The sequence below is a fragment of the Lepidochelys olivacea genome, assembly GCF_965140295.1.
Source record: "Lepidochelys olivacea isolate rLepOli2 genome assembly, chromosome: 7".
NCBI lineage: Eukaryota > Metazoa > Chordata > Testudines > Cheloniidae > Lepidochelys > Lepidochelys olivacea.
The window spans coordinates 559,219-581,538 of record NC_140417.1 but is presented as its reverse complement, the minus strand read 5'-3'; the positions used below and the strand labels follow the sequence as shown (position 1 = coordinate 581,538).

At 45.3% G+C, this 22,320-nt stretch overlaps 1 protein-coding gene across 2 annotated transcripts in view; it reads right to left on the bottom strand.

The window, feature by feature from the left end:
- SETD5 (SET domain containing 5) overlaps positions 1-22,320 on the bottom strand; it is a 173,355-nt gene that overhangs the window by 14,005 nt on the left and 137,030 nt on the right. For both annotated transcript variants that reach the window (XM_084634172.1, XM_084634171.1), the window contains 2 exons: positions 19,096-19,382; positions 14,015-14,148 (listed from right to left, as the gene is read on the bottom strand). In XM_084634172.1, coding sequence (XP_084490298.1) covers positions 14,015-14,148; positions 19,096-19,382 — 421 coding nt within the window. The remainder of the gene's footprint in view (positions 1-14,014; positions 14,149-19,095; positions 19,383-22,320) is intronic.

The following is a 22,320-nucleotide window of genomic DNA, read 5'->3' as shown; positions in this document are numbered from 1 at the left end:
TTGGGTTAAGGACGGTAAGGCTTGTGATATGGGGCTGGTGTGCAAGACCCCAGGTGGGCTTTGAGTCTGTGTCCTCAAAGGGCATCCTTGATCATGGCCTGTATCTCCCTAGAGACGCCTGATGCTTGGAACCAGAATTCTGTGTGCACAGTCACTGCCATGTCCATAGACCTGGCTGCAGCATCGGAGAAGTCCATTTCTGCCTGTAAAGTTGTCTGCCACCAACTGGCCTTTCTTGAGTATTGCTCTTATTTTGAGAGAGAAGATGTCAACGCTACTCCAGCCCAAAAAGTCATTTTTGGCCAGGAATGTTGGGTAGTTTGCCACTTGGACTTATAAAAGAGGCAAAGGAGTAAGATTTTCTCCCAAGCAGGTTAAGCTGTTTGCATCTTTGTCCTTAGGGGTTATTGTTTGATCTAGATTTTTCCTGGAGCACTGTAATGACTAAGAAGCCTGGGCTGGGATGGGCGTATAAGTACTCAAACCCAGGCTGAGGGACCTGGCACCGTTTCTCCAGTCATTTTGCAGTCATTGTTACAGTGGCCAGCGACCACTACAGGGTCTTTGCCAGGTCGAGCAACTCCTCATTTATGTGGAGGATGGTTCTGGGTGGACTGGGAGCTGTCACATCATCAAACAACTTATGAGATTTCTCTGATTTGATTGAAGTCTCTCTTTCTCCAGAGTCTCAGCAACTCTTTTAAGGAGCTCTAGGAAACACATTGGCGAAGTTCTCTGGCCTGTGTTATACTGGAGGTCAAACTAGATGATCACAATGGGCTCTTCTGGCCTTGGAATTTATGAAGTCATCTCATGCCGAGATCACCGCCTTGTTGGGTGAAGAAGGAGTCAGGACCTTTGGTAGTGAAACAGGATGTTGCTGTTGCTCTGCCCTGGTGGTCTGGCCAGAGGAGCAGGCAGGGAAAGTGATCTCTTCCTAGAACATGTTGGAGACCACTCAGAGAGGCCTGTGAGAATAGGCCCAGGAAACCCAAGAGGGCCATGGCAGTATGCCACAGAGGTATAGCTAGCTTGACTGGTAGTGGTCAGTCCAATGTCATTGCTAATGAGACAACAGCTAAGTGCTATGAGGGGAGCTGGCAGACCTCTCAGTGATGTTTACCACAGATCTCAGAGGAGGAGGTTTCCGTGCTTGAAGGTGCTGAGAATGTATGCCCTGGTGATGGAAAGGAACAGGCCTCCTCCATGGGTGGAGCCAAGGTATACAGCGTACTTAGGGACTTGCACCGGCACCCGTAGATGCCTCGGTACTGATGGCCCTGGTTTTCGTAGTAGCTCATTTTCAGCTGCAGTGTTGATGCTCAGGGATGAGTTGCTGGAGCTGGGATCGGTGTCACAGAAGGCTTATTTTGTGCTGCGGGGTATTCCTTATTAGTCCTAAATGCTGTGTGGGGTTTGGTGGCTTTATCTTTTGAGGCATCAGGTGGTCCCTGTCCTTATGGAAGGACACTGAGCTCTGCCTCTACGTTCAGAGCAGCCCCGCTCAGTGTCAGACTGATCCTGAGACTGTCGTCATCTGCTTTGGTGCTGATAGCACCTGCTGCGCTCGTGTGCTCCTGCTTTGGTGCCGGGTCTTTCCTCAGTGGTCTCTTCTCCATGCTGGTCTTTGGAGTTGATGCTTTGCTAGATCGGATGCTGGTGAAGCTACCTTGTCCACTACTTGGGCCCTGAATCTCATCTTCTCAGGATCTGAAGAGACCTTCATAGACTGTTCCAAGAAACGAAGCTTCAACCATGCTTCCTGAAGCTTGTGTGTTCTTACAGAGAAAGAATGGCAATACTGAGGATCTGCTAGTTTTCTGGGACTCTCCTAAGCAGATGAGGCACCTGCTGGGTCCATATTTCAGAGGAATTAGTCCACTGCAGGATGGGTGCAGCTTGAAGCCTGAAGGTTTGAATCCCTCATGTTGAGAATCCCTGTACACAGATGCTGACTGTAAAATATCCAGTACAGGTGAGTCGATTTAATTCAGGAAGGCTGTACATCAGAGAATCAGAAGTGTTACAAAGGATTTTTTGGGGAAGAATTTGAAGAAATTTAGCCAAAGCTAAGAACTAGCAGGTTGGACACTTGCCAGGTTCTGTCTCAGTGCTGTGTAAGAGAGAACAGAGCGTCCTGGCTGCCCTGGCTTTTGTGCCCTTGTAAAGAGTCATGCCAGAGATTGTTCCTAATTTTATTATTAAAGGGCAAACTTTTAAAAAAACCCTTTATAAGACCAAGAGCTAACACCCCTGTTCTGATGCTCTTGCCATTTATAGTCATCCTCTGCTCTGACATGTCAAATTTAGATGCAAGGCCCTCAGTGCTAGGAGCTGTCGCTTTATGTCTGTAAAGTGCCACACAGGCTGAGAGTGCTGTATGAATTAATAAAACTCTTCCCAGAGGAGAATTTTTTTGCAAATTTAAGGCTAATCAGAGGAGACTTTTTCTGAATTATGAAAGGCCAAAAAAAAGGAAAGGTTACTTACCTTGTACAGTAACTGGAGTTCTCTGAGAAGTAAGTCTCTATGGGTGTGCCACACCAGAACATGCCCATGCCCTCTTGATGAGAGACTTTCAGCAGCAGCATCTGCAGGTCAGAGCCTGTGACCAATGCACTGTCATGTCCGGGGTGAGGGTGTGGACCTGCTGCCATTCTAGTTTTTTCTCTACTGGAAAAGAACAATCAGAAAACTCCAAGGCAGAGGGAAAGGAGGGCGGGCAGTGGAAAACCCATATGGAGTCACATCTCGAAGAACTCCAGTTACTTTAGAAGGTAAGTAACCTCTCCTTCTTTAAGTAGAGTCCCTATAAAAGTGTTCCACATGAGGTGATTCCTGAGCAGTGCTTCAATTACGGAGAAGGGTGCTAAGGAAGCCGATTCAGTAGAGTATAGAACAGAATCACCATGGCTGTGTTGGCTCTGAAAGCAGGTTTAAGAGTATAGCGCTGGAAAGGGTGTGCCGAAGACCAGGTGACTGGCTTGAAGATGTCTGAGATACATATGTTTTAGTAGGGCCACATCGTAGACGAGACCCTGGTGGAATGAGCTACCACCCTTGGAGGGGGATAGCTCCCCATAGGTTCTAATGGAGGTTTCCTCAGAGCAGTAGGGACTAAGATGAGGTCCGACTGTAGAGTAGGTTCTTTGAGAGGAGGAAAATGGTTGAACAGGCCTTTAATAAATGTCAGTCAGTGGATGAGTGAAGACTGAAAACCCCACACTAGGAGGTGAAAAGTTGTGACAGCTGCCAAACTAACCTTAACTGAGCTCAGCGATAATCCTGTGGTTTTTAAATTTAGCAGATAATCAAGAATGTGTGTCAGACAAGACTCAACAGGAGGTATAGATTTGCGGCTGCACCAAAAATGAAAATGTTTCCACTGCTGAAGGTAGGTTCTCCACTATGGAGCAGCACTGTTTGTCCCTCTGGAGAGCAGTCTTGTTCTATACCAGAGAGCCATCTAGTAGTCAGGCCTTGAGGGGAACGTTGGGAGCAATCCGAACTCCTTGGGAAGAACTCTGCTGTCAGGGGAAGGTGGAGGCAGTTGCTGAGACATGCAAACAAGCTCTGGAAACCATACCTGCCTTGGTCATGATGCTGTAATGTGGAGGGCTACTAATTTCTCCTGTTTCTGATCTGGACCTTGAGTAGTGATGGTGTCGGGAGACGATCATACAGAGATACATGGGGTCAAAAGATGACTAGAGCACCTCCTGTCAAGTGCCTGCTGTGCTCCCTCGCCTCCTGAACAGAATCATCTGCACTTTGCACTGGATGGTGTCATGGAGAGACCTATCTCCGGATGGCCCCAGGTAAGATGTGTCCTTCGACAACCGTATCATTCAGCTCCCACTTGTGGTTGAGGCAGAGGGAGTCTGCCACTGTATTCTGCAGTCCTGGTAGGTAAACCACTGAGATCTGTATGTGATGTGATATGCACCAGTTCCATAATCTTATGGATTCGGCACATAACAAATGTGATCTTGCTACTCCTTGTCAGTTGAGATAATATATTGCTGCTCTGTTGTCCGTCATTATTCTGGTTGGGTGGCCCGACATGGGAAAGGAACTGGGGGCAAGCATAACACTATCCTGAGTTCCAGGATGCTGATATGGAGGATTGCCTCCTGTGGGGCCCATTTGACCTACACTGTGAAGCCTTGGAAGTGCATGCCCCAGTCTAGCAGGGAGGCATATGTAGAGATGATCCTTGTGGGAAGGGGCTGATAAAATGGAACTCCCACCCATACCTTTTGGGGACCTTTCCACCAACTGAGAAAATTGATAACTCTCTGAGGTATGGACACCCACTTGGATAGACTGTACTGTTGGAAGTGTAGATAGTTCTCAGCCAGACCTGAAGACACAGAAAGCGTACCCTTGCTAAGGGTGTCACAAACATACAGGCTGCCATACAACCCAGGAGTTGCAGGCAAGCCATTTCTGTGGTTTGCAGGCTCTGCTGTACTGTTGAAATGGGGCTGGACTTTGTGGAAAACCTGTCTGTTAGCAAGCATGCTCTGGTGGTGGTAGAGGAATCTGGTGTGGCCCCAACAAAGTCTATGTTTTTTGTGCGTGAGTGTAGACTTTTCCATGCCAAGGCAAAGGTCCAGGAAATGGAACAGGGATAGGGCCCTTGTTGGCTGCTGTTTGTACTTCAAGAAACGAGTGACCCTTTAGGAGCCAATCATCCAGGTAAGCAAAGATGATTATTCCCATCTGGCAGAGATAGGCTGTGATGGCCAAGAGGACTTTGATAAAGACCTTGGGACAGTGGAGAGGCCAAAGGGCAGGACATGGTATTGTCAGCGGTCCCTGCCAACAACAAAATGTAGGAAACGTTTGTACAAGGTGTGTCCGGCTATATGAAAATAAGCATCCTAAAGGCAAGGGAGACAAACCAACCCATCTGCTGGATCCATAGAGGGAAGCAGTGCTGCTAGAGTGACCATTCTGAACTGTTGAGAGCAGATAAAGACGTTTAAAGTCCGGAGATCCAGAACTGGTCTTCACCCCACATTTTCCTTGGGGATGAGGAAGTACTGGGAATAGGATAATTTCCTGATGAAGACCAGTGGAACAGGTTTGACTAGGCAGGACTGTACCTCCTGCCTCAAGAAACTCATGTGAAGGGTCCCTGAAGATGGACAGAGAGGGAGGGCATGCAGGATGAGCTGAACTGGACGGAACAGCCTGAAGAACTCACCTCCAGGATCCATCTGTCTGAGGTGATGAGTTCCCAGAAGGACAGAAAGTGGTTGAGAGAATCTCCATAAGGGTGGATGGAGAAAGATGCATTGTAGGATCCGGAATAGGAGATAGTGCTTGACCTTCAACCAACAGGTCAAAATGGTTGCTTCTAAGATGTCATTGACTATGAAGGATGGCCCCTTCTTGGTGAATATATGCTTCTGCCTGGGGGGGAGGTGGGGGTTCAGCTGGCTTCATGGGTTAATAGTGGACTGGGCAAGATTGTTGAGCTGCCTCTGAGCTTATATTTTCTCTTTGTCGCAGTCATATAGATGCCCAGAGATCACAGTGTCGCACAGGAGCCTTTTAGTGAACGAAGGGACCTGTCTGTGGCCTCTCTCAACAGCTTGGGTCCTTTGAAGGTACGGTCCCTCAGCAGTGTTTTGTACCTCCTGGAGAAAACTGGAACTGAGATGTTTGATGCATGACCACTGTCACAGATACAGAACATGCAACTGTATTGGCAGCATTGAGCAAGATCAGGAGAGAAGCTCTGGAGATTGTCTGGGGTTCTATTATCGGTGGGTGAAATTGTTCCCTCTGGTCCCGTGGCAGGTGCGCAAAAGACAAAAACTCAATTTGTAAAATCATGTTTTGCCATCAGGGCCTGGTAAATGGCTACTTTGAACCACAAAGAGGCTGAGGAGCAGCTTTCGTGGCCAAGATCTAGCCATTTTAGCTCCCTCTCGGATGGCGCTGAGCAGGACTGACGTTGGTTTCATTCGTCAGTGGCCTTCACAACCAGGGAGTTAGGTTTAGGGTGGGAGAAAAAAAATACCCTGAGCCTTTGGGTGGAATACTGCATTTTTTAATCAGTACATTTACAAGTAGGTGGTAGAGTATCATAGAATCATAGAATATCAGGGTTGGAAGGGACCTCAGGAGGTCATCTAGTCCAACCCCCTGCTCAAAAGCAGGACCCATACCCAATTAAATCATCCCAGCCAGGGCTTTGTCAAGCCTGACCTTAAAAACGTCTAAGGAAGGAGATTCCACCACCTCCCTAGGCAAAGCATTCCAGTATTTCACCACCCTCCTAGTGAAAAAGTTTTTCCTAATATCCAACCTGAACCTCCCCCACTGCAACTTGAGACCATTACTCCTTGTCCTGTCCTCTTCCATCACTGAGAATAGTCTAGAACCATCCTCTCTGGAACCACCTCTCAGGTAGTTGAAAGCAGCTATCACATCCCCCCTCATTCTTCTCTTCTGCAGACTAAACAATCCCAGTTCCCCCAGCCTCTCCTCATAACTCATGTGTTCCAGACCCCTAATCATTTTTGTTGCCCTCCACTGGACTCTCTCCAATTTATCCACATCCTTCTTGTAGTGTGGGGCCCAAAACTGGACACAGTACTCCAGATGAGGCCTCACCAATGTCGAATAGAGGGGAACGATCACGTCCCTCGATCTGCTCGCTATGCCCCTACTTATACATCCCAAAATGCCATTGGCCTTCTTGGCAACAAGGGCACACTGCTGGCTCATATCCAGCTTCTTGTCCACTGTCACCCCTAGGTCCTTTTCCGCAGAACTGCTGCCTAGCCATTCGGTCCCTAGTCTGTAGCTGTGCATTGGGTTCTTCCGTCCTAAGTGCAGGACGCTGCACTTATCCTTATTGAACCTCATCAGATTTCTTTTGGCCCTATCCTCCAATTTGTCTAGGTCCCTCTGTATCCTATCCCTGCCCTCCAGCGTATCTACCACTCCTCCCAGTTTAGTATCATCCGCAAATTTGCTGAGAGTACAATCCAGACCATCCTCCAGATCATTTATGAAGATATTGAACAAAACCGGCCCCAGGACCGACCCTTGGGGCACTCCACTTGACACCGGCTGCCAACTAGACATGGAGCCATTGATCACTACCCATTGAGCCCGACAATCTAGCCAACTTTCTACCCACCTTATGGTGCATTCATCCAGCCCATACTTCCTTAACTTGCTGACAAGAATACTGTGGGAGACCGTGTCAAAAGCTTTGCTAAAGTCAAGATACAATACATCCACTGCTTTCCCTTCATCCACAGAACCAGTAATCTCATCATAGAAGGCGATTAGATTAGTCAGGCATGACCTTCCCTTGGTGAATCCATGCTGACTGTTCCTGATCACTTTCCTCTCATGTAAGTGCTTCAGGATTGATTCTTTGAGGACCTGCTCCATGATTTTTCCGGGGACTGAAGTGAGGCTGACTGGCCTGTAGTTCCCAGGATCCTCCTTCCCTTTTTTAAAGATTGGCACTACATTAGCCTTTTTCCAGTCATCCGGGACTTCCCCCGTTCGCCACGAGTTTTCAAAGATAATGGCCAATGGCTCTGCAATCACAGCCGCCAGTTCCTTTAGCACTCTTGGATGCAACTCATCTGGCCCCATGGACTTGTGCACGTCCAGTTTTTCTAAATAGTCCCTAACCACCTCTTTCTCCACAGAGGGCTGGCCATCTATTCCCCATGTTGTGATGCCCAGCACAGCAGTCTGGGAGCTGACCTTGTTCGTGAAGACAGAGGCAAAAAAATCATTGAGTACATTAGCTTTTTCCACATCCTCCGTCACTAGGTTGCCTCCCTCATTCATTAAGGGGCCCACACTTTCCTTGGCTTTCTTCTTGTTGCCAACATACCTGAAGAAACCCTTCTTGTTACTCTTAACATCTCTCGCTAGCTGCAGCTCCAGGTGCAATTTCGCCCTCCTAATTTCATTCCTACATGCCCGAGCAATATTTTTATACTCTTCCCTGGTCATATGTCCAACCTTCCACTTCTTGTAAGCTTCTTTTTTATGCTTAAGATCCGCTAGGATTTCACCGTTAAGCCAAGCTGGTCGCCTGCCATATTTACTATTCTTTCGACACATCGGGATGGTTTGTCCCTGTAACCTCAACAGGGATTCCTTGAAATACAGCCAGCTCTCCTGGACTCCTTTCCCCTTCATGTTAGTCCCCCAGGGGATCCTACCCATCCGTTCCCTGAGGGAGTTGAAGTCTGCTTTCCTGAAGTCCAGGGTCCGTATCCTGCAGCTTACCTTTCTTCCCTGTGTCAGGATCCTGAACTCAACCAACTCATGGTCACTGCCTCCCAGATTCCCATCCACTTCTGCTTCCCCTACTAATTCTTCCCGGAGTAGCTGGAATTTACCTCACACCTTAGGGGCTGGAGACAGCAGAGCATCATTGATGGGCAAGGCAATTTTGCCCTGAGGAGGCATATGGAGCAGGGAATGTTGGGTTCCTGTAGGTCTTCCAATGGGATTTGCAAGGCCTCTGCGATCTGTTTCAGAAGGCCTTGAAACCATTAGTGGGGGAGGCATAACAGCCTTGTATGGCAAGGAGGATTTATGGGAAGATGTTTTTTCTTCTTCCCCACCTGGCTTTTGATCCTCTATAAGTCCTCCGGTCGAGCAGGAACCAGGGTCGGTGATTGCTGCTCTTGACATGCCCTCTTATGAGACGGAACTGTGTAGAACTCCTTGCCATAAGAGGCCCATGGGTTCTAATAAGCCCATTGTGGTGGGGCATAAGAGAAAAGGCAGGACCCCAAGATTACTGGGAATTTCTTCCTTGGGGTGCACCTCAAAGGAGGGAAGCTGGAATGGGAAGCTGGAATGGGAGGAGCCCTGTACAGACTTCTCGGAATCAGACGCAGTGTCATCTCCTGTGTCCACTTGAGGGACAAATGGTGCTGCTATCAGAGACTATGCTGGTACTAGGGGCTGGAGTGGGTCTGGTAACTGCACTGGTATGGAAGCAGAGACTTCGCTGGCTGATGAGATAGTTCCACAGGAGGATATGTTGGTACTGGCTGAAAATGCCTCTTAGTTGACTCTGGGAGGTAAGTCGGTACCAGTGGGGAATGTGTCTCAGTACCTCTCAGCAATGGAGACTCAGAATCTGAAGGTCCTTCTGTGAAAGGCACCTGGACAGCACGAGGGACTCTGGATAGTAAACCTCAGGAGTCAGTACACGTAGGGGTACTGGAGACAGTACCGAAGCATGGTCTGGGCGTTTTCCTTGACTGGCTGCAGAAGACTGTACCAATGATGATTTTGGTTTCATTTTAGAAGAGTTTTTATGCTTCAAATGTACTGAGTCTGGTGCTAACAGCAATGCCACTCCATGTTGTTTAACAGATGACTTCTTGGTACATGGCATGGCATTTTGAACTGGTGTCAGGTTCTGAATATTGGAGAAGGTGGAAGCCACAGCAGTACCAGTGCTGGGATACAAGACACAGACCAAGAGGTTGACTTCCCCATGTTCTGTTCAATATCTTCATCAATGTTTTAGATAATGACAGAGTACACTCATAAGGTTTGCAGATGATACCAAGCTGGGAGGGGTTGGAAGTGCTTTGGAGGATAAGATTAAAATTGAAAATGATTAGACAAACTGGAAAAATGGTCTGAAGTAAATAGGATGGAATTCAGCAAAGTACTCCCACTTGGGAAGGAACAATTTGTTGCACACATCCAAAATGGGAAATGACTTTCAAGGAAGGAGTACTGTGGAAAAGGATCTGGGGGTCATAGTGGATCACAAGATAAATATGAGTCAATGGTGTAACACTGTTGCAAAAAAAAGCAAACATCATTCTGGGATGTATTAGCAGGAGTATTGTAAGCAAGACGCAAGATTAGGCCTCAACTGGAATATTGTGTCCAGCTCTGGGAAGCACATTTCAGGAAAGACAAGGACAAATTGGAGAAAGTCCAGAGAAGAGCAACGAAACTGATTAAAGGTCTCGAAAACATGACTTATGAGGGAAGATTAAAAAAATTGGGTTTGTTTAGTCTGGAGAAGAGAAGAGTGAGGGGGGTGATAACATTTTTCAAGTACATAGAAGGTTGTTACAAGGAGGAGGGAGAAACACTGTTTTCTTTAACCTCTTAGGCTAGGACAAGAAACAATAGGCTTAAACTGCAGTAAGGGCAGTTTAGGCTGAACATTAGGGAAAACTTCCTAACTGTCAAGGTGATTAAACACTGGAGCAAATTGTCTAGGGACTCTCCATTGCTGGAGATTTTTAAGAGGTTAAACGAACACCTGTCAGGGATGGTCTAGATCAGGGGTGGGCAAACTTTTTGGCCTGAGGGCCACATTGGGGTTCCAAACCCGTATGGAGGGCCGGGTAGGGAAGGCTGTGCCTCCCCAAACAGCCTGGCTCCCGCCCCCTCCCACTTCCCACCTCCTGACTACCCCCTTTAGAATCTCCCCACATCCAACCTCCCTTGCTCCTTGTCTCCTGACCACCCCCTCCCGGAAGCTCCCGTCCCTAACCGCCCCCATCCAACCCCCTCCCCCCGCTCCCTGTCCCCTGACTTCCCCGCCCCCTATCCACACCCCAGCCCCCTGACAGGCCCCTGGGACTCCCACCTATCCCGCCCATCCAACCACCCCTGATCCCTGTCCCCTGACTGCCCTCCGGGACCCCGTGCCCCTTATCCAACCCCCCCTGCTCCTCTTACCATGCCGCTCAGAGCAGCATGTCTGGCAGCCGTGCCGCCTGGCCAGAGCCAGCCGCTCTGCCGTGCTACCTGGCGGGAGCTTGCAGCTATGCCACCTAGAGCGCTGGTGGCACGGCGAGCTGAGGCTGCAGAGGAGGGGGGAGGACAGCAGGGGAGGGGCCGGGGGCTAGCCTCCCCGGCTGGGAGCTCAAGGGCTGGGAAGGACTGTCCCAGGGGCCGGATGTGGCCACAGGCCGTATTTTGCCCACCTCTGGTCTAGATAATACTTAGTCCTGCCATGAGTGCAGGGACTGGACTAGATGCCCTCTTAAGGTCCCTTCCAGTCCTATGATTATATGGTTCTTTTAGATTCTCATTCTGGAGAAAATTTTTTTAAAAAGGTCTGGATGGTTCTGAAGGGCCCCAGGGTTTCTACTTACTGCAGCAGAGACAGTCACTGGAGCTCTTTGAGCAGCCAAAGCTGATGTTCAAGGGGGTGACTTGAATGCTCCATCAACACTTTCAGCTGTTCCTCAAGTTTTTTGAAATCTGCTTTTAAAACTTGAGCAGACCACGTATTTGGAGGGAACGTGAGTCTCTTCAAATCAGCAGAGGCAGATTCAATCTCTGTCATTGTGGGAAAGAGACCTGTGGCAGGTCCGGCAGGGGTTTTGGGCATAACCTATTAGTTGAAGTAGTGGACTGAGGCCAAACCCAGAAGCCCAGATTGGGCAAAGGAAAGAAGGGAGTAAACCCCCCAAACCACAAAACTGTGTTAAACAGAAAAATTAAATATTAAAAAATTACTAAGAAAGAAGCATAAAAATAAAGAAAATAAAGCAGAAAACCACATGGTTATCTATCATGGACACTGCAACACTCCCTCTCAAGCTGCAGGAGGTTGAGAAGGAACTGGAGTGGCACCGGGCCCAACCCCCATATACCCTCACACCAGAGCATGAGGGTGTGTAGGGCACCGCTGTGGACCTAAGGACAGTGTTGAAGAAAGTTCCTGTTCAAAAATGCCCAGGCACATACACATCCTGAAGCTGAGCACCCCTAGGGACACTTCTTGTATAGTGAGTATTTAGCTGTTTGAAAACCCTTGTCCATTTGTAACTCAAAAAACTTGCTGTAAAACAAGAACTAGCACAATGATGCTGACTGAACATGGCTCTTCAGTAAGGGGAGGTGGAGACACTTCCTCCAGCTGTGTGGGGGCAGAAGACAACCACTTCAAAATTTCAGCTAGTGCAGAATGCAGAAGCCTGCTAACTAGCATTAGCTGGAGGAAACATAATGCTTGTTCTCTAGAGTCTGCACTGATTCCCAGCTTACCTCTAGGTGCAATCTAGGTGTTGATTTGATCTATAAATCCCCACGACTTGGGTCCTGGCTACCTGAGATACTCAGCCCCTTCTACAAGTTACCAATAGACAGAGAGATCCGTTGGAGTGCCTCTCCTGTGAGCTTCTACATATAAGCAACTGGGGGCAAAGCTTGCTCTCTCTCCAGTATTTTAAGTTGCTTAATAATGTCCACAACGATTTGTTCTAGGTCTCAAGTGAGATCAGAATCCTATTGTGCTGGTCATTGTAAAAGATAATCTCTGCCCCCAAAAAGTCTAAAATCTAAATAGAAAGGTTAAAGGTTCCATTTTACAGATGGGGAACTGAGACACAGAGATTAAGTGACTTGCTCATGGTCACACTAGGAGCCAGTTCCAAGAACCAGGAATTAAATCCAGACCTTTTGAGTTCAAGTCCAGTTCCTTAACCACAAGATCACTGTCTCTTTTGTGGTAAAATCCCAGCCCCTTTGAAGTCAGTCAATGACAAAACTCCCTTTGACTTCAATTGGGCCAGGATTTCAACCATAACATCGCAGTGCTCCTGGTACTTGCTTTCCCTGATGCTCTGATATAGCCTGAGTTTGTTGATCTCAGGCCTTTGTCTGATGATGGTAGGTACACCACTAAGGTGGTTTTGAAGGAGCTCTGTTCAGTTCAGTTGACCCTGACATCTTAGGGTCATTTGTTATACTTGTAGATCGACCCAGAGTCTTAGTAAGCAGAGGGTGAGAGCATTCAGGGACCCCTCTCCTGAATTCCCTCAAACCCCAGAACCCTGACACACAGTGAGGGCTCCCCTATACCCAGAGATGGGAAGGATGGCTGTAACTGAAGGTCAAATTCTTCAACATGATATAAGCAAGAGCTCAGGTGAATTTCACGACTGACCAGGATCTTCACTTGGTAGGTGGCAGGGAATAAAGGGGCAGAATTAAGACTATGATTGGAACCTTAACTACCTGTTTCCTGAGTTTAAAGTGTCTATAATTCTCAGCTTACTTTTTGTGAGGAAATTTGGTGCTTGATATCTTCAGAGAACTGTACAGCTAATTAACTCCACCAGCTTCCTGATGCCAGTATTATTCCCATTGTACAGGAACAGGAAAACTGAGGCTAAGGGTGGTTTGTCCAAAGTCAAAGAGCAAATCTGTGGTATAGTTGTGGGATCATAGAATCTCAGGGTTGGAAGGGACCTCAAAGCAGGACCAACCCCCAACTAAATCACACTAGCCAGGGCTTTGTCAAGCCTCACCTTAAAAACCTCTAAGGAAGGAGATTCCACCACCTCCGTAAGGAACCCATTCCAGTGTTTCACCACCCTCCTAGTGAAAAAGTTTTTCCTAATATCCAACCTAAATCTCCCCCACTGCAACTTGAGACCATTACTCCTTGCTCTGTCATCTGCTACCACTGAGAACAGCCTAGATCCATCCTCTTTGGAACTCCCTTTCAGGTAGTTGAAAGCAGCTATCAAATCTCCCTCATTCTTCTCTTCCGCAGACTAAACAATCCCAGTTCCCTCAGCCTCTCCTTAAAAGTCATGTGTTCTAGTCCCCTAATCATTTTTGTTGCCCTTCGCTGGACTCTTTCCAATTTTTCCACAACCTTCTTGTAGTGTGGGGCCCACAACTGGACACAGTACTCCAGATGAGGTTTCACCAATGTCAAATAGAGGGGAACGATCACGTCCCTTGATCTGCTGGCAATGCCCCTACTTATATCGAATGCTGTAGTCAACTTCAAGGCTTTCTAGGCCTGAAGGGTGAGGGAAGAAGACTTAAGGGTCTTGTTTGATTCAGGAGGAAAATGTGCTCAAGGAAAGGCTCCCATAGGATACTGGTGATGTCAAACATGGAGGTGCCACTCTTACCTGAGAGCTAAGGCTGCAGCTAATTGTATTCTGAACAGAGTCAGTTCCACCTAAGTATGAAATGCAGCTCTCCTTCAAAAGGCTCATCTGTTTACCTGGATCTCTCTCAGCAGTGCTGTCACCTGTTGGTGAGGGCTCTCCTCTCTGGGATATCTTTGCACCACTGCGCAGAACCTTCTCGAGAATACCACGGCCCTCTCGAAGCCGCTCCACAGATGTGGGGACCATCCTGAAAGAGGAAGCAATAAGAGTTGAGGGCTGTTACTACACATCTTTGAGCACAATGACCAAGGTGTGCGGGTTGTGGGCCCCTTGATACACTTACAAGAGGGCTTTGTTTTTAAGCTCTTAAAATATTCTGCTTAGAACGATTAGCATGAAGTCAGGGCTGGAGTGCAAGTCCCTGCCATACAGAGGTGCAGGGGTGGTAGAAGAATGGGTTCACCAGACAGTTATGAGAATTAAGGTACTGCACTGCTTTTGTGATGTCAACAAACTCTGGTGGATTTTACTCTGTCAGTTGCTGTCTACCAAATAGGACTACTGTGAAGTGTTTTCTAAAGTACTGCACTGGGGCAATGAGATCTCTCCTCTTTGTTGTCAAATGATTGTGAGATATTTAATGTTTCATTGTGGTCTAAGTGAGTGTGGGTCCTCCTCTCTCACAAAAGAGTATCTAAATTTAACAGCATTTTGGAAATCCTAGGATACATAAGTCTAGATATAGTCACCGTATGGAAATGAGGGTTTTTTTGCACTGAAAAAGCAGTTTAATGCAACACACTATAATAATACAACATTAAGGTAGCTTTGTTAAAATATAATCAGCAAAAGCAAGGTTCCTGGAGCAGTGATAACTTACCCATTGTGCCTATAAATGCTACTTTCCATTCCTGTTTTCCTTGTCCAATTTGTTTTTTGTTTTTAATACTTTAGCACTTAGAGGCCCACACAAAATTGGTACAACATAGTGTTACCCACAGTCCAAACACACAGTGAAAATCTCAGCCCCAAAGAGGAAAACAAGAAATAAGAGTCAGAGTAGCAGCCGTGTTAGTCTGTATTCGCAAAAAGAAAAGGAGTACTTGTGGCACCTTAGAGACTAACCAATTTATTTGAGCATAAGCTTCCGTACTCCTTTTCTTTTTAAGAGATAAGTGACTTGCCTCAAGTCACACTGCAGGACAATGGCAGAGCTAGGAACAGAACCCAGGTCTCCTGAGTAACAGTCTGTCCAGTGGATCATGCAGTTTCTAAAGGTGTATTCTTGTTATTTAATATGTAGTATAGCAGTGCCTGGGTGCCCCAGTCACGGATCGGTGAGGGGCCACGTTACTCTAGGCACTGTGCATAGATGAGAGAAAGTCAATGCTTTTTCTACAGTAAATATGTAGCATAAAACACAGATGTGCAGTGTAGCAGGATTAACATTGTGCAGGAGCTTAGACAGGAAACATAAAATTAAACTGTGCAACCGCAACGTTGTATTAAGTGGTTTTTGCATTTATTTTCTCTCCTTTTTTTTTTTAATAAAGGAAAATATAATTTGTTCTCAACATTAGCATTTTGAGGGCCCAAAATGGACACTGAAATTCACACCTCAGTGAGGTGAATGGGGTAGGGGCAGAGTTCACTCCTCACTGAGGTGAATGGGGTGAGGGGGGTGAATTCACACCTTCTCTGCTGCTATTGTTTGGCTGGAGACAGTTTTCTGCAAGGCTGGGTTAACAGGGCAGCAGCACATCTGTTTACATTGTGATGGCTGTATCTTGGCAACTGAAAGAGATAGAAACTTATTTTTTTTTAAATGAAAGCTATTTGCAGATATTGTAGAATGCAGCAAAACTATGGAGACCTCTAAAAATCACAGCAAGTAATTTTAGTTCCCACTTCCTCCTGTCCCTGTTATGCCAACAAGTATGTCTGAAAATGTACAAGGGAACTGTGAACAGGTGTAAACGGGGCGGGATGAAATTGTTTTATAACCTTTACTCTAGCATGAGCCTTCTGTAACACCATTTGAAAGTGAAATGGGTCTGTTCGCTCTCAAGCCACATCCACTAGAACCAGAGAAGAAGGAAATAGGATAAGAAAGGTAGCAAAACCAGTTAATCCAATTTTAAACAGATACCGATAACACTTCACACTTGGTAACCACATGACACTGTGGCCCCCAGCCTTATGCCATGATACTTGCTCATGAGGCCATAGTGGAAACCAAACCCAGAGCAGCTGAATGAAGCAGGTAATGTAAAGATGGACACTGGAGCCTGACTGCCATGTGGAGAGGTGGTCTCACATCCCTACGCCTGGCAGTTGCATTCAGCCATGCCCCAATCCTAGACAGCGGGGGATAGCACAGATGTGTGTGTGTGTGTGTGTGCTGGGGGGGTTGCTTTTAAACCTTTACAAGACAGGCTATAAAGTGAGCAATCATTTAAGTGCAGGACGCCAGCTCAGCCAGTCCCAGCTTCTCCCAACATCTCCATTGTGTGTGGATCACTGAGACAGCAGGGCAACACACACTGGTTTTTGAAAGAACGAACTCTTTCCTTTCATGCCTTTCTGTGCGGTTGTCATTGCAGTAAACTCACTCCAGCATATGGCTTCTCAGGCATTTCCATTGTGAGCCAAATCTTAATAGAAATTCTTGTGGACCCCACTTCCTACACAGTATTGCCCAGACCCACCTCCCTTTCCCTTCTATGTCAACTACAGCAATTGCCTACACACAGAATTAGTATCATGAAAAGAATGTCTTTTTGCCTTTTAACTAGGGTTGTTGATTAATCGCAGTTAACTCGTGCGATTAACTCAAAATAATTAATCACGATTAAAAAAATTAATCAGGATTAATCACACTGTTAAACAGAATACCAATTGAAATTGATGAAATATTTTTGGACGTTTTTCTACGTTTTAAAATATAGTTATTTCAATTACAACACAGAATCAAATAGTACACTCTTCACTTTATATTATTTTTATTACAAATATTTGCACTGTAAAAATGAAAAAATATTTTTCAGTTCACCTCATACAAGTACTGTAGTGCAATCTCTATCGTGAAAGTGCAACTTCTTATAGATTTTTGTTACAGAACTGCACTCAAAAATAAAACAATGCAAAACTTTAGTGTCTACAAGTCTACTCAGTCCTCCTTCTTGTTCAGCCAATTGCTAAGACAAACCAGTTTGTTTACATTTACAGGAGATAATATTGCCCACTTCTTATTTACAATGTCACCTGAAAGTGAGAACAGGGATTTGAATGGCACTGTTGTAGCCGGCATTGCAAGGTATTTACATGCCAGATATGCTAAACATTCGTATGCCCCTTCAAGCTTTGGCCACCATTCCAGAGGACATGCTTCCATGCTGATAATGCTCGTTAATAAAAATGTGTTAATTAAATTTGTGACTGAACTACTTGGGGGAGAATTATATGTCTCCAGCTCTGTTTTACCTGCATCCGGCCACATATTTCATGTTATAGCAGTCTCGGACGATGACTCAGTTCGTTTTAAGAACACATTCACTGATGATTTAACAAAACGCAAAGAAGGTACCAATGTGAGATTTCTAAAGATAGCTAAAAGAAAAGGAGTACTTGTGGTACATTAGAGACTTGACCCAAGGTTTAAGAATCTGAAGTGCCTTCCAAAATCTGAGAGGGATGAGGTGTGGCGCATGCTTTCAGAAGTTTTAAAGGAGCAACACTCCCATGTGGAAACTACCTAAAAAGAAAACCAACCTTCTGCTGGTGGCATCTGACTCAGATGATGAAAATGAACATGCGTCGGTCTGCACTGCTTTGGATCGTTATCAAGCAGAACCAGTCATCAGCATGGATGCATGTCCTCTGGAATGGTGGTTGAAGTATGAAGGGACATAGGAATCTTTAGCATATCTGGCATATAAACATCTTGTGATGCCAGCTACAACAGTGCCATGCAAATGCCTGTTCTCACTTTCAGGTGACATTGTGAACAAGAAGTGGGCAGCATTATCTCCTACAAATGTAAACAACCCTGTTTGTCTGAGCGATTGGCTGAACAAGAAATAGGACTAAGTGGACTTGTAGGCTCTAAAGTTTTACATTTTTTAACTTTTGCATCAGGTTTTTTGTACATAATTCTACATTTGTAAATTCAACTTTCATGATGAAGCGACTGCACTACAGTACTTGTATTAGGTGAATTGAAAATACTATTTCTTTTGGTTTTTTACAGTGCAAATATTTGTAATCAAAAATAAATAGAAAGTGAGCTACTGTACCCTTTGTATTCTGTGTTGCAATTGAAATCAATATATTTGAAAATTTAGAAAACACCCAAAAATATTTAAATAAATGGTATTCTATTATTGTTTAACAGTGCGACTAATTGTGATTAATTTTTTTAATCGATTGACAGCCCTAATTTTAATGCAATTTAGCAGAGTGAGGCCATCATCATGTGACACCAGCTCTCTACAGAACCCTGGCGAGCACCATGTGGACCACCATAGGTTCCTGGAGCACAGTTTGTGAACCTATGCTCTAGGGTATTTGCACATGACATAGACTAGAGATGTGCCAAGTGCTGCCCCTCATCTCCCGCATGTGCCATCATGCCAAAGGTGTAAGTCTCTGTTCGGAGGTTATGGGGAGGTGTATTATTTCGTTTCTTTTTCAATAAAAGCAAGCATTAAGATGTCACAGCAGCCCATACTGTGAGAGTCAAGGTCTTGCAGTAGAACGCTAAGGTGCAAATCCCATGGCAAACACATGGTCCTAGAGTCTGGAGAATAAACCCAACAAAAGAAAAATTGGTGAAGACACTTCACATTGTTTTTTAATTTCCACCATGGATATTTGGCATCTAATCTACAATCGGGCTGGCTCAAGAGGCTGCTGGGATCACTTGTGTTTATATTGTAGAATTCAACTCATATAGCAAACCAGAATCAGTTCTGTGGCCCCATTCTAAAGCCAGGAGATATATCTAGAGCCATTCCATATGAAGGTTAACTCAGGATCCATCCAGGGTGAGCAGACACTTGCTAGTGCTGTCTGACTTTCTGATGGATTCTATTTGTAGGCCTTTACACACATCTTCTTGGGAAAGCCCCAAGCAGAGAGTCTGACCAACTTCCTATGAAGCAACAACAACCTTGTCAGAAGAGTGAACACTCACCACCTACTGCTGATGTTCTCCTGGGACTTGCAGTGTGAGGTCAAGGAACTAGCCACCCTCAGGTCTGGTGGGCTGATCTCCTCTATGTGAGGCAGGGGGGGATGTGAGGGAGAGAAGCCACTTTGTGGGGAGGATGGGGCTCGGACTACTGAGCCCAGCACATTGCTGGCATCTGTGTCAGTCACAGAGCTGTTGCTGCCTTGTCGGGTAGGAGTCACTGTGCATCGCACTGAATCACTTCCCTCCTTGGCTTCCTGTTTTCGCTTGCGGTACTCCAGCAGAGAAACCTGAGAGAGAAACATCACCATGAGCCTGGGAGACTGAGGCTGTTAGTTGAACAGACAGATCACTAAGTTGACAGGTCCCTGAGGGGGGAAGGATGCTATCCCTTCATATGCTGCCCTAGGAGCACTGACTACATATACAAGTACACATTTTAACATGTATAAAACTGCAGGATAGGGCATCCCTGAGCTATAATTAGGACTAGACTTTATGAAAAACAAGAGATGATTTGCATCTCTATAGTTCCTTTCATGCAAGGATCTCAAAGCATGTTACAAACATGAATGAAGCCTCCCCTGGGAAGAAGGTAGGAATTTTACAGATGGGATAGAGGCAGAGATTAAATGACTTGTCTGTAAGAATCGTACACCAAATCAGTTTCAAAACAGGGGAAAAATCCCATGTGACAGATTAGATACCATCAATAAATCATAGTTAGCATGATATTACTGAGAAATATGGAATTATGAAAAATATGGTTATGAATTTTAAGCCTATAATCAGAACCCCATGAACTGATTGCAAATTTACCATAGAATCCACCCCAGCCTCAGAATTGGGCTGCAGAATTTAAACGTTAATTTAGAACAATGTACATTTCTAGTTCTGCGTACAAAGAAAACAAAGTTTGCATCCTTTTATATTGGAGTCATGTCTTCTTGAATTTGCAGATAGGCTGAAACAATAGCTCAGAGGTGTGACTGTCGTATTTTTCCACACTTAACTATTTAATGGATGAGCATTTCAGAAGAAATACGCTGTTAGTAGTGTGCCTATCCCACAATCCCAAACCTCCTCCTGCACCTCCTCAATTGTCAAAAGCCTCAATGGCTTCTGTCCAGTTACCAAATCTCCAGCATCCTCCTGACAACTTGTGCAATACAGGTCCACACAGTACAAAAATCTGCAGCACTCTGAAAGCTGAAAACAAAAGCGTTCTCTACCTCTATTCTATATAGGTTCAAACACCATGCTCACCCCTACAGGATCTGAGCACCTTCCAGCACTGCATTAAACAATGTGACGAACATCTGTCATATGTTTGTTCTCTCATCCTGCCCCCAGGGGTGAAACATATGCAAAGGGGTGTCTTGTTTGGGTATTTTATTTTAATGCATATGCATATCTACACCACTAACATTTCACAATTGCTCACACTGGCTCTGCTCCACTCGTGTTAGCACTTTTGCGAAGCCTAGTGTAGACATGGCCTGTAGCATTTTAAGCTGGGTCATCTCATCTTGTTCAGAGCAGATCTATTTGACAAAGTGATTAAAAAGGCAGCAGCAGCCTATGGCCAATTCAAGGCTTGCAATCTTGTTAACACCAGAAGAACTGAACTACTGTTTGCAAAAGTGGGAAACTTTTGCAAAATTGCCACACTCATGATTCTTGGTCAAAGGCACAAAACAAAGGATTCTATAAGTCAACTGTATTTGGGGGGAAAAACACACTACATAGTCTCATATGATAACTCTCTTTCCATTCCTTTAGGATATCTGGAGGATGTTAAACAGAAGTTATTAAAGTTAGACCATTTTAAAAACAGCAGATCCAGATAACTTGCATCCAAGAGTTTTAAAAGAGCTGACTGAGGAGCTCACTGGATCTTTAAGGTTTATTTTCAGTAAGTCTTGGAGCAATGGGACAGGTTCAGAAGACTGGAAGAAAGCTAACGTGCCAATTTTTAAAAAGGGCAAATGGATAATTATAGACCTGTAAGCCTGACATTGATCCTGGGCAAGATAACAGAGTAGCTGATATGGGAGCTGATTGATAATAAACTAAAAGAGGGTAATGTAATTAATACAAATCAACATGGGTTTAGGGAAAATAGTTTCTGTCAAACTGTCTTTTTTTGATGGGTTTACAAATTTGGTTGATATAGTAGTGTTGACAAAATATACGTAGACCTGGAACCACATGATCTTTTGATGAAAAACGACGACATAAAATTAACATGGCACACATTAAATGAATTAAAGACTGGCTAACAATATACAGGGGATCATCACTGAGTGTTTCCAGTGGGGTTCTGCAGGGTTTGGTTCTTGGCCCTATGCTATTTAACATTTCTATCAATGACCTGGAAGAAAACAAAATCACTGATGACAGATTACACAAAAATTGGGGGAGTGGTAAATAATAAAGAGCACAGGTCACTGACTTCGGATGATCTGGATCATTTAGTAAACTGGGCACCAGGTGTGTCTTTTAATATATCTAAATGTAAATTAATATATCCAGGAACAAAGGAAGTAGGCCATACTTACAGGATTGGGGGGAAGTCTATCTAGGGAAGCAGTGACTCTGAAAAGATTCGGGGATTGTGGTGGATAATCAGCCAAACATGAAATTCCAGTATAACACTGTGGCCAAAAGAACTAACGCAATCTTGGGATGCATAAACAGGGGAATTTTGAGAAGGAGTAGAGAGGTTATTTTACCTCTGTTATTTGGCATTGGTGTGACTGCTGCTGGAATACCATGTCCAGTTCTGGTGCCCACAATTCAAGACAGATGTTGATAAATTGAAGAGGGTTAAAAGAAGAGCCATGAGAATGATTAAAGGATTCTCATAAGTAGATGGAGCTCCTTGAGCTAAACAAAGAAGTTGGGGGGGGATCTTGATTAGTCTACAGAGCCCTACATGGGGAAAAAATGGTTATCAACCTTTTGTAACTGTTCTTCGAGATGTGTTGCTCATGGTCTATTCCATTCTAGGTGTGCATGTGCCTATGTGCATGGCAGTTGGAGATTTTTAGTGATATCCATAGGGTCAACAGTGGCGCCTCCTTGAGTGCTGTGCTCATGCGCCGGTATATCAGGTGCCACCAACCCTACACCATTTCAGTTTCTTCTTGCCCTGTCAAAGTCTTTCTGGAAATCTAAGTACACTATATCCACTGGATCGCCCTTGTCCACGTTTGTTGGACTCCC